This window comes from Wyeomyia smithii, chromosome 1, assembly GCF_029784165.1.
Source record: "Wyeomyia smithii strain HCP4-BCI-WySm-NY-G18 chromosome 1, ASM2978416v1, whole genome shotgun sequence".
Taxonomy (NCBI): Eukaryota; Metazoa; Arthropoda; class Insecta; order Diptera; family Culicidae; genus Wyeomyia; species Wyeomyia smithii.
The window spans coordinates 161630517-161643077 of record NC_073694.1 but is presented as its reverse complement, the minus strand read 5'-3'; the positions used below and the strand labels follow the sequence as shown (position 1 = coordinate 161643077).

Below are 12561 nucleotides of genomic sequence, written 5' to 3'. Positions count from 1 at the left end.
GGTACCAGAATCAATGAGTGGTAGATGGAAAATGTATGTGGTTTGACAGCCACAAGAGCCCTCTGGTGAAGCCAGCATTAGCTGTATCACTGGATCAGTTTTACATGTAATTTGACAGCTGATTCATCGAAACACGAAAAAAAGCAGTGTTCATACGTGCATACAGTATCGGTGTTCAGTGGCAGTGTGCTTTTGTATTGTTTTCGGGTGATGTATTTATTGCACGAAACGTCGAGTGCTTTGCTGGATGGAACAAAAAAAAATGCATTGCATTATTTTAGAATGTAAACAACGTTTATTCTTGCCGATTGCGAACGGCGGTGTTTCTTGCAGGCAGCTGACATCGCGCGATGATTTAAGGAATAACATTTCAACGTACGTGTAAATGAGATAGCATATCAGCGCCACTTTTAAACATTTACAAAGCTAAGTTAATTTTTTTTTAAATAAATAAATTGATTCAAGCGCATAACTCTGTGCAACATATATTATGCTTCGCTCGTTGCGCTCACACTGCTGTGTGAACAAACCTTCAAAAACATAAATGAGACTAGCGCCACTGTCTTTCACGGCAGCTTCAGGAAACAAGGCCGATGCCACCGGGTTGCTGAAAGCCGAACAAAAAATATACACTAAAGTCGCTTTTTACGAGGGGGTTACGTGCCGCGTGAAAAACCGCGTAAATTCCGGAATCCGCGTAAAATAACGCGTAAATTCCGGAATCCGCGTAAAAAAACCAGCGTTAATTCTGCATTCCGAGTGAAGGGAAACCGAAATCCGCGCAAAAAAAATATCGCGTAAATTCCGGAATCCGCGTAAAAAAACCGCGTAAATTCCGGAATCCGCGTAAAAAAACGCGTAAATTCCGGAATCCGCGTAAAAAAGCCGCGTAAAAACGACCTTAGTGCATAGAAGAAAATATCGATAAAATATCGATATCGGCGTGCATTATCGATTTCAATATCGATGCCGCTTTTAATATCGATAAAGCAAATATCGATATTCTATTTTTAATATCGACAACCCTAATCTCAAGTAAAAGAAAAAAATCACACACCGCCGCATATGTTGCACATGTTACAAGTTTCTTCAATCTCCAATTCATCCGGTGAGCGTGTATTAGTTCGCTCGTTGTATGCATATGGAGTAGAGGAAGAATATGACAAGAGCTGCCAAGCAGCATTTTCCCCGTCATAGAGTATGCAAACGTTGATGATTTCAAAGACTTGAAATGCGTCTTTAAATGACATCACGATCTGTAAACTGCGTTAGAGAAAAACAAAAACATTCGCTTTCTTGCAAGCTATCCAAAACACATACTCATTGGTTCATGGAAACTCATTTGCACCTGTTTGAAAATACAAAACTCGTGCCCATCCAGAACAATATTCGCAACTTCGGCAACTCTGTTCAGACAGTATGACATATATTCATTTCATGTAAACACTGGGGGACGAAACGAAACTGTTTCTAATTAGACATTTGAGGTTGATGGGTGAGATTCTCATTATGTGTGGATGAAGGGAGCAAAAATGAATCTGATCGTTGCATCAATACAAATGCAGCGAGTGAAGTCTTGCTGACACATGCACTGCGGTGCTTGGCTGTATGTTCTCCTGCAGTAACAAAAATTATGACGGGCATACGCTTGTAGCCCGTCATAATTTTTGTTACTTTTCAGTTATTACTATTTGTGTATAATGCGCAGTCATAAGACACAATAAGTAATAAAAAATTGCCCTAAAGTAATAAAATGTTCCCCGTTTGCGTTGGGTGTAGTAAAGTTCGAACTCGTTATATTCCACAGAATACATGTTGTGCAACTAGCGTTTACTATAAGGTCGCATGGTCTTTTCTTGATACAACATGGACTAAATTTGTCGCGCAACAAGACTTTTTTGCATGCAAGGGCTTTGGATATTGCATGATAGACGCTGCATGAGCTACAAAGTTCAACGTGAAGCTTGAAGAATCTTTACTTTACAATAAAGATGAATTCATACAAACCGAAACTGTATCGAAGTAATTTCTTTTTCATCTGAATGTGACATAATCTTCAAAATATTCGTAGAGGTTATCAGAGCAACGAGATAAAGGATGCAGAAATAATATTGTATTTTAGAACCCGCAGCGAGAAACTGACTAAAGTTAAAAGAAAAACAAGCATTTTGGTTAGCGATAGAAAATTTTGTCAGAGTGTGAACAATCAAATATGTTGGTCATAAAACGCTTATAGTCAAAATTTTAGAACATCCACTGAACACGGCTTTGCACAGGATGTTCGTTTCCCAGAAGTGTCTATAAAACTTAACATATTTATTTTTATGATTAGAAAAATAAGCCTAAGCAACACGCGATTTTTAAAAAATGTTGTTCCTAGATTTTTCAATGAAGAAATAAATCTGCTCAAAATCGGTTGAATGACAGTACATGGGCAAACTGCCATTCAATCGATTCCAAGTAGTTTTATATTCGTCATTTAAAAATCGAAGGACAACAGGGGGAGATTGGGCCTGTGGGGGTGGAATTGAGCCATCCAACCCGTGACTTGTCAGTCATCTGTTTCGGGTCAGAAGACTAGTCTTTCTTGGTTTGAAGAAACTTCTTCAAGAAAGATTAGTTTTGTGATCGCCATGGGATGGCTGACAAACAATGGGTTTGGATGGCACAATCTATCCCCACCGGCACAATCGCACCCCGGCTTACGGTATATAAAACTGGCATTTATGGGGGACTGGCCCATAAATCAAGGTAAAATAACTATTCTGTTGCGTGTGTATTGTTTTCAGTCTAATGATTGCACAACTGAGGAAATTAAATTGGTTGCATATGGACATATGGAGCAAGGAAGACTTAAATCTGGAATTATTCTGTTGCGTGTACGATTTACGGGAGGAACTTGAACTTTTATCATATAATTGATAAGTTTTTCAGTGAGCTTTATTTTGGGGCCCCCACATAAGACTCGTGCCTCGGGCCCCGAGCCCCACATTGACAACCAAAATCTTATAGATGGCGAATATTAAGTGATAATACGACCTCTAGCGAGCTAAAACCAACATCATTTTTGTTCCAATATTCTACGCAGAGTTTTTGAAACCTCTTTTTTCAATTTGTACACAAAATAGTGATAAATTTAACTGAAAACTTTACCGCACACCTACTTGGCAAACAAACTAATTGCCGAAATGTTTGCTAAAAGCTCAGATGCTGCAAACCTTGTAAAATGCCTTATAATCATGCGTCAAAACCACTCCTGACATTTGAACAACTAAAAATGCAAGTTTTCCTTCATAAATTATCGATAAATGGTCATTACAGTGTTAACACATCAAAAAATAACAATCACCAGCAGTAAGGTTTGAATATTTCTTAATTAATCAAAAGAGACCGAGAAAAACAGACACACGGTTAGAAAAAATTGGGCAATATTGCTGCAAGCGAGGAGGCAAATTGACGCAGACTATCTTTCCAGGGTTAAGGGGGGACCCAACTCAGGAAGATGGAAAGGTGAAGTGTTCGGGTATTTTGGCTATTGATTAAGGTGAAACCTAATTGAATCATAAAATGACCGACTTCGAGTCACCACTTCGAATTTTAACCTTAAGGTATATTTGAAGATTTATTTTGCATGTTGTGGATAAAATATTTAAAGATTGCAGTAAATTTTTCAGCAATATGCTTCTGTTCAAATCCAACGTAGGAACACTTGACGCATTTCGCCTCAAATCGTCTCATTGGCAGCACCCTCTCCGAATTGGTTGAAACTTTTTGGGTTTGAAGCTATCACCTAATTAGGCATCTCTGCATGCTTATTATTTACAAAATTAGTCTCGGCTGTCTTCTAAAAAGGGCGAAACATTTTTTGCCGATTTTTTGTAAATCAGTATAATCACAGATAACAGACATCCAAGCTAATTTTGCTTCATGTGTAAAAAGACGCAACGGTTTTTTAGTATGTCGCAATACGCAGTATGGTGGCGCTAAGAACACTTAGTGGTCAATGATTCGGTAAAATCGATAGTTTTCCAGCTCTAATCGATATTATTGCAATAAAAAGGGTTTCCGGTTTTTATGTAGAAATTGCTCAACAGTCGTAATTTGTACATAATCGACAATTTTATTCAATCCCAGTTTATATTTGCGATAAATTTGTTTGTTTTAGTGTTGATATGAAAAGAAAATACACAAACCTCATAAAAACAGTGTTATATCGTTGCAAAAACAGCGACTCTATAATCTGTGAGAATTTATGAGAAACTACACAAGAAACAACAACAGCGGCTGAATCAACTACACAGTCGCAACCAGAAACAACGCAGCCTTCCTCAACGAACGCCGCTCAAGAAACTACAACATCGTCTTCCAGCTCAGAAACAACAACGACATCAGCACAGGAAACAACAGCACCTGAGAGTCAATCTACACAGCAACCCACTGACGGAACAACAACGACAGCAACAGACACTACCACTACCTCGGAATCTCAAACGACTACAACAGCAGACACGACACCATCCGAAGAAAAGCAAGAAACTACAACGGCCAGTCAGGAAACCACCTCCAACCAGCCATCGAGTGGAAAGTGTACATCGGAGGGTTTCATGGCCGATCCAAACGGTTGTAAAAAGTTCTACCGTTGCGTTGACAACGGTAAGGGCGGTTTCACAAAATACGACTTCACCTGCGGCGATGGAACCGCTTGGGACCAAGAACTGCAAACATGTAACCACGAAAACGTAGTTGAAATGTGCGGCGGACAGTCAGGTAACAATAATGAGTCATCAACTAGCTCCTCCACAACATCATCATCACCATCATCATCATCAGAAACAACCACTTCCTCTACCACTTCTTCTCCCACATCTCAGTCCTCCACAACAAACATGACAACCTCTTCCTCAAGCATGACTTCCACTACCACTTCACCTCCAAGCATGTCTAGCACAACCCAAAGCATGACCACTACCACCTCTAGTACGACTAGTACAACTACTAGCACTTCAAGTACGACCCCAAGCATGACAACCACCTTATCCAGCACGGAAGCTTCCACATCAACAACCGCTTCATCAACCACAAGCATGCCATCTTCATCCACATCCATGAGCATGGAATCATCGACATCATCACCAACTCCGGTAAATTGTACCGAGGCAGGCTATTTTCCGAATCCTGACGATTGTACAAAATTCTATCGATGCGTCGATTGGGACGGAATGGGCGAAAGCTTTTCCGTATTCCATTTTGACTGCCCGGAAGGTACAATCTGGGATCCTAGTGTAAATACGTGCAACCACGAGAACAGTGTCTCGCCTCCGAGAGACTGCTCGGGAAAGTCTACAACCGAAGAACAATCATCATCAACCGAGCCAATGACCACTAGCAGCACAGAAGCTAGTGCTGAATCTACCACTTCTGTTTCAGGAGAGCAAAGCTCAACCAGCAGTCCCACCACAACGGAGCCTGGCATGCAGACAACTACAGCAGCGGCAAGCCAGGAATCTACCACAGCTCAAGAAACTACAGCAAGTCAGGAAACCACGACGATTGCGGCACAAGAGACTACCACCCAAGCTGCTCAAGAAACTACGTCAAAACAGGAAACAACTACCTCGTCGACGGACCAAGAAACTTCCGCTCAACCAGAACCAGAGACCACTCAAGAAACAACGACACAGAGCTCATCGACGACAACGGCTGCAAGTGAAGCTACCACAACTCAAGAACCAGGAGAGACTACAACGCAGTCTGAATCGGAAGCCACAACCCAGCAAAGCACTGAAAGCACAGCACAACCCGAGCAAGAGACAACCGCACAACCTACCGAAACAACCACTCAATCCACCACCGCTGAAACAACCGCTCAGCAAACCGAAGCTGCACAGGAGACAACGAATGAACCTGCCCAAGAAACTACAACGCAGGAAGTAGCCCAAACCACAACTACGGAAGGCACTACTACCGAATCCCAAACTGAAGCTGGTGAAGAAACTACAACTCAAGGTAACGAACAAAAACCGACCACTGCCAAGCCGGACGAATGCCCAGAAGGTTGTCAGAGCAAATGTCCACCAGTTGAAGAAGGCCAGGCTAGCTTCGTTTGTCCGACAGGTTTCCGACGGCACCCGCAAGACTGCAACATGTTCTATCAGTGTACGCAGAAACAGGACAGCCTAGACTACAGCATTGTGGTGTTCAGCTGTCCAAATACAACCGTCTACAACGAGGAGGGAACCCAATGCAATGAGCCGGCTAAAGATTACGATGAATGCCAATCGTCTGGTATGCGATTTCTCCGCAGTGCTATGGGCCCTAAGATTAAAATGGTAAGTGGTGCCATCCACACCGCTAAATTTTGAATTATTTTTATTTTGTTTTTACAGATGCAGCTTCAAACAATGAAACCAATGTGTCCATCAGAGGGTCACTTCGCCCTGGAGGATCAGAAATGCAGCTCCACCTTCGTTCGCTGTCTGAGTGGCGAGGGACGTAACAGTGGCACACTCATGCCGAGCATGTACCGCTGTCCGAAGGGTTACGTCTATTGGAGTGTTAGCCGACGGTGCGAGAGAGTAGCCAAAATCCCGGAGTGTCGCAACACCCCGATGCAAGAACGATCTGAACTGCCGGTAGAGTGGATCAACATTGGTAACCGCCACCGAAGCCTGTTCTGAGTGAACAGTTCTCCGCGCTTCCAGAGGAAATACTCAGAAATTGCACAAGCAGAAACGGATAGTCAACGATTGGTGAAACGATCAAGACGCGCGTGATTAGTCTCATAAGCTAGCTAGACGTAGTTTTAGAATAAACGTAGATATACATACCGCTTTTTGGAAGACTGCCAACAGAACAGATTCGTAACAATTCTTTTATTGGTTCGATTCTCTAAAAGAACCATACGGACAAACAATTACACGATTAGAGACATCTATCTAGTTCTAGTCAAGATGTCAAACTTTAACATACCGCCACTCAAAAGCCATACCGAATCATAACGAAAAAGGAGAAAAAATCTAAAATACGTGCAGATTACGAACAGCAAAACATTAGTCATTTAAAAGTGTAGGTATTTATTCTCAAATGTACATATTTTCCGACCTTCCGCGAGGAGCGAAGTTAGGATTAGTGCGATAGGGAAAATAATCTGGGTTTCACGTCCAGTTCGTGTCACAGTTGCCGAGCATAGCCCTGCCGTACGGTACGTTACCAAGATGGGTTCGCCTGTGGTCGCAGCCATTTCCTGAAAACGAGTCCCTCTTGCTCCGTGACCGTTGAGCAAAAGAGGGTTTCCGATTGTTTTCGGAGAAAGGCGCCACCCCGGAGCACTGTGCGCGAACTATTTGTGAATAATATTGTTTGGAATAAATTTTCAATTTTAAAACAATAAACAGGACAGTGTAGGTACTTAGGTTGACAATGAGAAAATAAATGTAATTTATTGTAACATCGGGGTTATCTTTCTGACGAGCATAAAAAAAGAAATCATTTCGTTTCATGATTCGTTGCGAATGATTAGTAAAGTTCGAACTCGTTATATTCCACAGGATACATGTTGTGCAACTAGCGTTTACTATGAGGTCGCATGGTCTTCTGTCATTCTTGATACAACATGGACTGAATTTGTCGCGCAACAAGACTTTTTTGCATGCAAGAGCTTCGAATATTGCTTGATAGACGCTGCATGCGCTGCAAAGTTCAACGTGAAGCTTGAAGAATCTTTACTTTACAATAAAGATGAATTGGTACAAACCGAAACAAACCGAACATCCCCTGAACACGGCTTTGCACAGGATGTTCGTTTCCCAGAAGTGTCGATAAACCTTAACAAATTTATTTTTATGATTAGAAAAATAAGCCTAAGCAACACGTGATTTTTAAAACATGTTGTTCTTCGATTTTTAAATGAAGAATTGAATCTGCTCAAAATCTGTTGGATGACGGTTGGTACATGGGCAAACTGGCATTCAATCGATTTCGAGTAGTTTTAAATTCGTCATTTAAAAATCGAAGGACAACAATAAACATTTTTAAAAATCACGATTTGCTCAGAAAACGCATGGGGGGAGATTGTGCCTGTGGGGGTGAGATTAAGCTATCCAACCCGTCACTTGTCAGTCATCTGTTTCGGGTCAGAAGACTAGTCTTTCTTGGTTAAGTATTCGAGGAAACTTATTCAAGAAAGATTAGTTTTGTGATCGCCATGGGATGGCTGACAAACAATGGGTTTGTATGGCACAATCGGGGGTTCACACAATCACACCCCGGCTTATGGAACTGGCACTTATGGGGGGCTGGCCCCGGGCCACCACAAATCAAGGTAAAATAACTATTCGGTTGCATTGTGTATTTTTTTCAGTCTAATGATTTCGTAACTGAGGAGATTAAATTGGTTGCATATGAACATATGGAGAAAGGAAGACTTAAATCTGGTATTATTCCGTTGCGAGCACGATATACTGGAGGGACTTGAACTTTCTTATATATAAAATAAAGTTACAAATGTGCGACCGCCCATAACTTTACAACGGAGCGTCTGATTTGAGCTGGCTTTGTTTTGTTTCGTTTGTCTTCGTCCAAGGCAAATTTTTAAGACTAGAAAACTGGAAAATTCAAAGGAAAATGGTAAAATTCACGCAAAAGTAATTTCCATACAACGAAGAAATGAATTCGCAGAAAGGTGACTAAGATAGCTCGAGACCCCTCCCTATTCTGGAAGGGAGGGGTTCCATGCAAATGAAACACAAGTTTCTGCATATTTCGAGAACTAACCAAGTAAAAGGAACCAAATTCGGCAGGTGAATATTTTTAGAGATAATAAATATCTTCTATTAGGGAGGGGTCTCATGCAAATGAAACACAAGTTTCGCACTGCTCGAGAACCAATCAAGCCAACCAAATCTGGTATATGAATGTTTTCAGATGTAACAAACATGTCCATAATGGTTCAACACCCCTCCCTCTTCTGGAAGGCAAGAGTTCCATACAAATTAAACACAAATTTCTGCACATCTCGGAAACTAACCAAGTAAATGGAATTAAATTTGGCAAGTGAATATTTTAAGGGGTAACAAATATGTCCATAATAATTTGACAACCCTCTTTTTTCTGGAAGGCTGGGGTTTCCTACTAATGAAACTCAAATCTTTCCACAACTTCAGAACTAATCGAGTAAATGGAATCAAATTTAGCATGTGGAGGTTTTTGAGGGCAAAAAATATTTTAATGGTGGTTTAAAGGTGGCAATCAAATATAAATTTCTATGGTGGTTTGATACTCCTCCGTACTCTGAAAGGGGTGGCAGGTCTTTCATAATTCCCTAGCTAACTCCAATTAAGAGCGCTAAATTTTCATTTTTACCTGCTACAAATAAAAAACAGGATTTACGCTTTGCTCTTTACCAGTCCACATAAGCACTGAGTATGACTGTATGTCACTGTCGAAATATATATTTACGCGGACTGAATTTCAATATTTATTTCCCAAAATTCTAGTAGAGTCTAACGGAAACCGATAATTATTTCTTTTGATTTCTTATATCACTCTGCTAAGACGCTCGGTATGGATTTTCCAAATTATTTCAAGCAGATTTTCCGGAAAACAGCCTACAATGATCGAGTCGATGTACAGGAGCCAAAACTCGACTCCAGACGCCATTTTTAAATTAAGGATAAAAACTTCCGGTTTCTAATATAGGTGTTTCCGGAATCGTAATGGTGCACTGAAGCCACAAGTCGACCTCAGACAACATTTTGAATTGTAAGATGGCAACTTCCGGTTTCATGCAGATATCCATCTGTTATCTGTGGTAATCAGTGCTGATAAGTCATTTTACCCAGCAAAATTCTTCGAAAGTTACAGCCAATCATTTTCAATTTTCACTTCCAATGATCGCAGCACTCTTCCAGATACACTAGATTTTCGTCCTAGTAACGTGCTGCCATACTCAGAAATAGATCGCGCGCATCGTTCACGGTTACGGAATAAAATTTGACGACAAATTCAACCAAATGATCTTCACTTCAAAGCGAAAAAGAAAAACAAACAGTCCACTCAATCAAAATGAACCTCACCGAAACACTTTTTCACTGACACTGACCGATGCCTTGACAATCTTCGTTAACTGATAAACTGATTTTGTTGTCTTGCTTCCATCGCATGAAATACAATGAGGTGTTTTGACAGTTTACTTCCATGCAAAAAGCGGGAAGGGAGATCTCTGAAAGGATTGTGAAAAAATAACGTTCAAGGATACTTTTTTTCACTTTCACTCAAGAATGTCAACAAATATCAACCCTGGCTGGTAATACGTAAAAAATGAAATTTAAAAATTTGGTGCTTACGCCAAAATGCCAGCCCACAGCAGAGATGGTTAACACTAATCATGAAAAATTTACTGAATTAGTGTGGTTCTTTTTTATTGAAATCGCGTGGCATTGCAAAAGCGCGTGGGACATGTTAGATGAACGCGGGACATTTCGCGGGACGTTTTTCTACGCGGGATTTTTGTTGAACCTCTGGTCACTTTAATGAATCAAAATACATTACCCTACTTAAGTATATGCATAGATATTAGACTGTGACACGGTAATATGGGAAAAGCGATGGTATTATTTTTTCGCTCCCATGCACTTTGATTTTCGTGTTCCTTATGGGTCCTAAAACAAATGTGTATTTTTTACGATTGATCGGTGGAACTATATTTATGGGCCCGATTCTGAAAGTTTCCAAACCTTTTTATATGTGAAAATCCACTTCTTTAAAACTTATTCTCTGGAGATGTCCAGTTGGCTCCTAGAAAAAGCAGCAGTGTTGCTGGAAAAATTCAATGGTGAGCCGTTCGTCAGACATTCAAGCAGTTTGGGGTGAACAACTTTTTTTACAAGCATCGTAGCCAGTGTTGCCACATTTTTATCTGTACTCGAAGGGTAAAAACCATTTTCATCTTTACTTTTTCTTTCGAAAATCTGTACCAATATCTGTACCTGTTGAAGTTGTGCTGCATAGAAGCTACAGTTTTTTTTTAAACCGAAAAAAGTTACAGCAATTGCAAGTTTAAATGAATAACTTGGTCGTTGATGATGTTAATATATATTTTCATTGAATTTGGGATTTGTTTTAAATTGTTTCAAGAAGGGAAGCAGGACAACGGCCTCGTTTGCATCAAAACACGGGTTGGCCCTTAACAACGAGCTTTATAGAATTGTTTGGTTTTGTTTTGTTTTCCAAGTGAAAGTGCACCGAGTAAAAAATATCAGTTTAATTAATAGGCCCTTTAAAAAATCTGTACTCATCTGTACCTTTCGACAAAAATTTGTAATCTGTACCGTACAGAATCTGTACCAGAAAAAAACTAAAAAGTCTGTACCTTTCCAGATAAATCTGTACATGTGGTAACACTGATCGTAGCGCCTTACGGTCTTCAGAAGAGTATTCTCCAGGAAAATTTCCTACAAATATCAAGTATCAATATTTTTTTAGGAGCCAACTGGACATCTCTAGAGAATAAGTTTTGAAAAAGTGGGTTTGCCCATATAAAATTGTATTGAAACTTTAAAAATCGGGCGCACAAATATAGTTTCACTGATCGATCTAAAAATTTCACAGTTGTTATAGGACCCATAAGGAACACAACAAGTGCATCGGAGCTAACAGTTATTTTCCCCCACCCTAATGGATATCATGTTGAAAAGGTAACGATTTTTAATCGTGAACAGTCATTATCGGAGAGGGCAAAGAGAAACGATAAAACCAAATGTGTGTGCGTTTGTTCGCAGCTTTAGCAAAACGAAAGCACGCGAGACAGGAGAAAATTTTCCATTCAACCAATAATAACCAAACTGCAGTGTCGAGCCCAGGGATGCCACATGTACAGATTAATCTGTATTTTACAGATTTTTGGCCGAAGTAACGGTACAGAATCTGTATATACAGATATACAGATTTTCGTCGAAAAGTACAGATTTACAGATTTTTCGAAATTGACATTAATTTTTAAAAACACTCCAAATTTTATTTCATTAAATATTAAGCAAATTGAACATATTTTCTACTCCTCACACGTTTTAAGTTAAAAATTTTGTTTATGTACCATAAACACTCAAAAAATACAAAGTTCTTTATGTTTAAACAATACAGATTTTTTTTACAGATATTTTTGTTCCAGATACAGATGCTCAGATTTTTTCAAAGGAAAACACAGATTTAAATGTGGCAACCCTGGAGGTCGTATTCATTATTAGGGATGGGAAATATCGACTAAAATCGCTATCGATAATTATCGATAATTTCCCAATTCTATCGATAACTATCGATAATTATCGATAGTTTGACAGCTAGAAGCAGATGCAGAGAAAAAACAAAATGTTGCTTCCGTTGTGGACAGGAACAATATTTAATAGTTTATTCGCACACATCGTTCACACTTATGCAAAATTTCGCCGTTGTCCGTATGAGTTAAAGTGAGCGAAAATGATTATCTTTCAATTTTCTAACAATTTTAAAGAGGATTTCGTGTGAGAGCGAACAAGCATCAAAGTGTCTTTCAACACTAGCAAGGTC

General features: G+C 39.8%; 1 protein-coding gene across 1 annotated transcript; it reads left to right on the top strand.

Annotated features, from left to right (window-relative positions):
- The first annotated feature begins 2652 nt into the window (after positions 1-2652).
- LOC129717318 (mucin-22-like) lies at positions 2653-7413 on the top strand. Its single transcript, XM_055667184.1, has 4 exons — positions 2653-2707; positions 4258-4767; positions 5428-6329; positions 6387-7413. Exons 1-4 carry the CDS (start codon positions 2653-2655, stop codon positions 6675-6677), a joined length of 1758 nt encoding a protein of 585 aa, XP_055523159.1. The 3' UTR covers positions 6678-7413.
- Positions 7414-12561: the final 5148 nt, after the last annotated feature.

What these genes read in the sequence shown, in the direction of transcription:
- LOC129717318 (XM_055667184.1), top strand. Translation starts at nt 2,653, where the DNA reads ATGGGTTTGGATGGCACAATCTATCCCCACCGGCACAATCGCACCCCG. An exon ending in CAATCGCACCCCGGCTTACG is followed by an intron (nt 2,708 to 4,257) that starts GTATATAAAACT and finishes AGAATTTATGAG; the next exon opens with AAACTACACAAGAAACAACA. An exon ending in AATGTGCGGCGGACAGTCAG is followed by an intron (nt 4,768 to 5,427) that starts GTAACAATAATG and finishes CTTCTGTTTCAG; the next exon opens with GAGAGCAAAGCTCAACCAGC.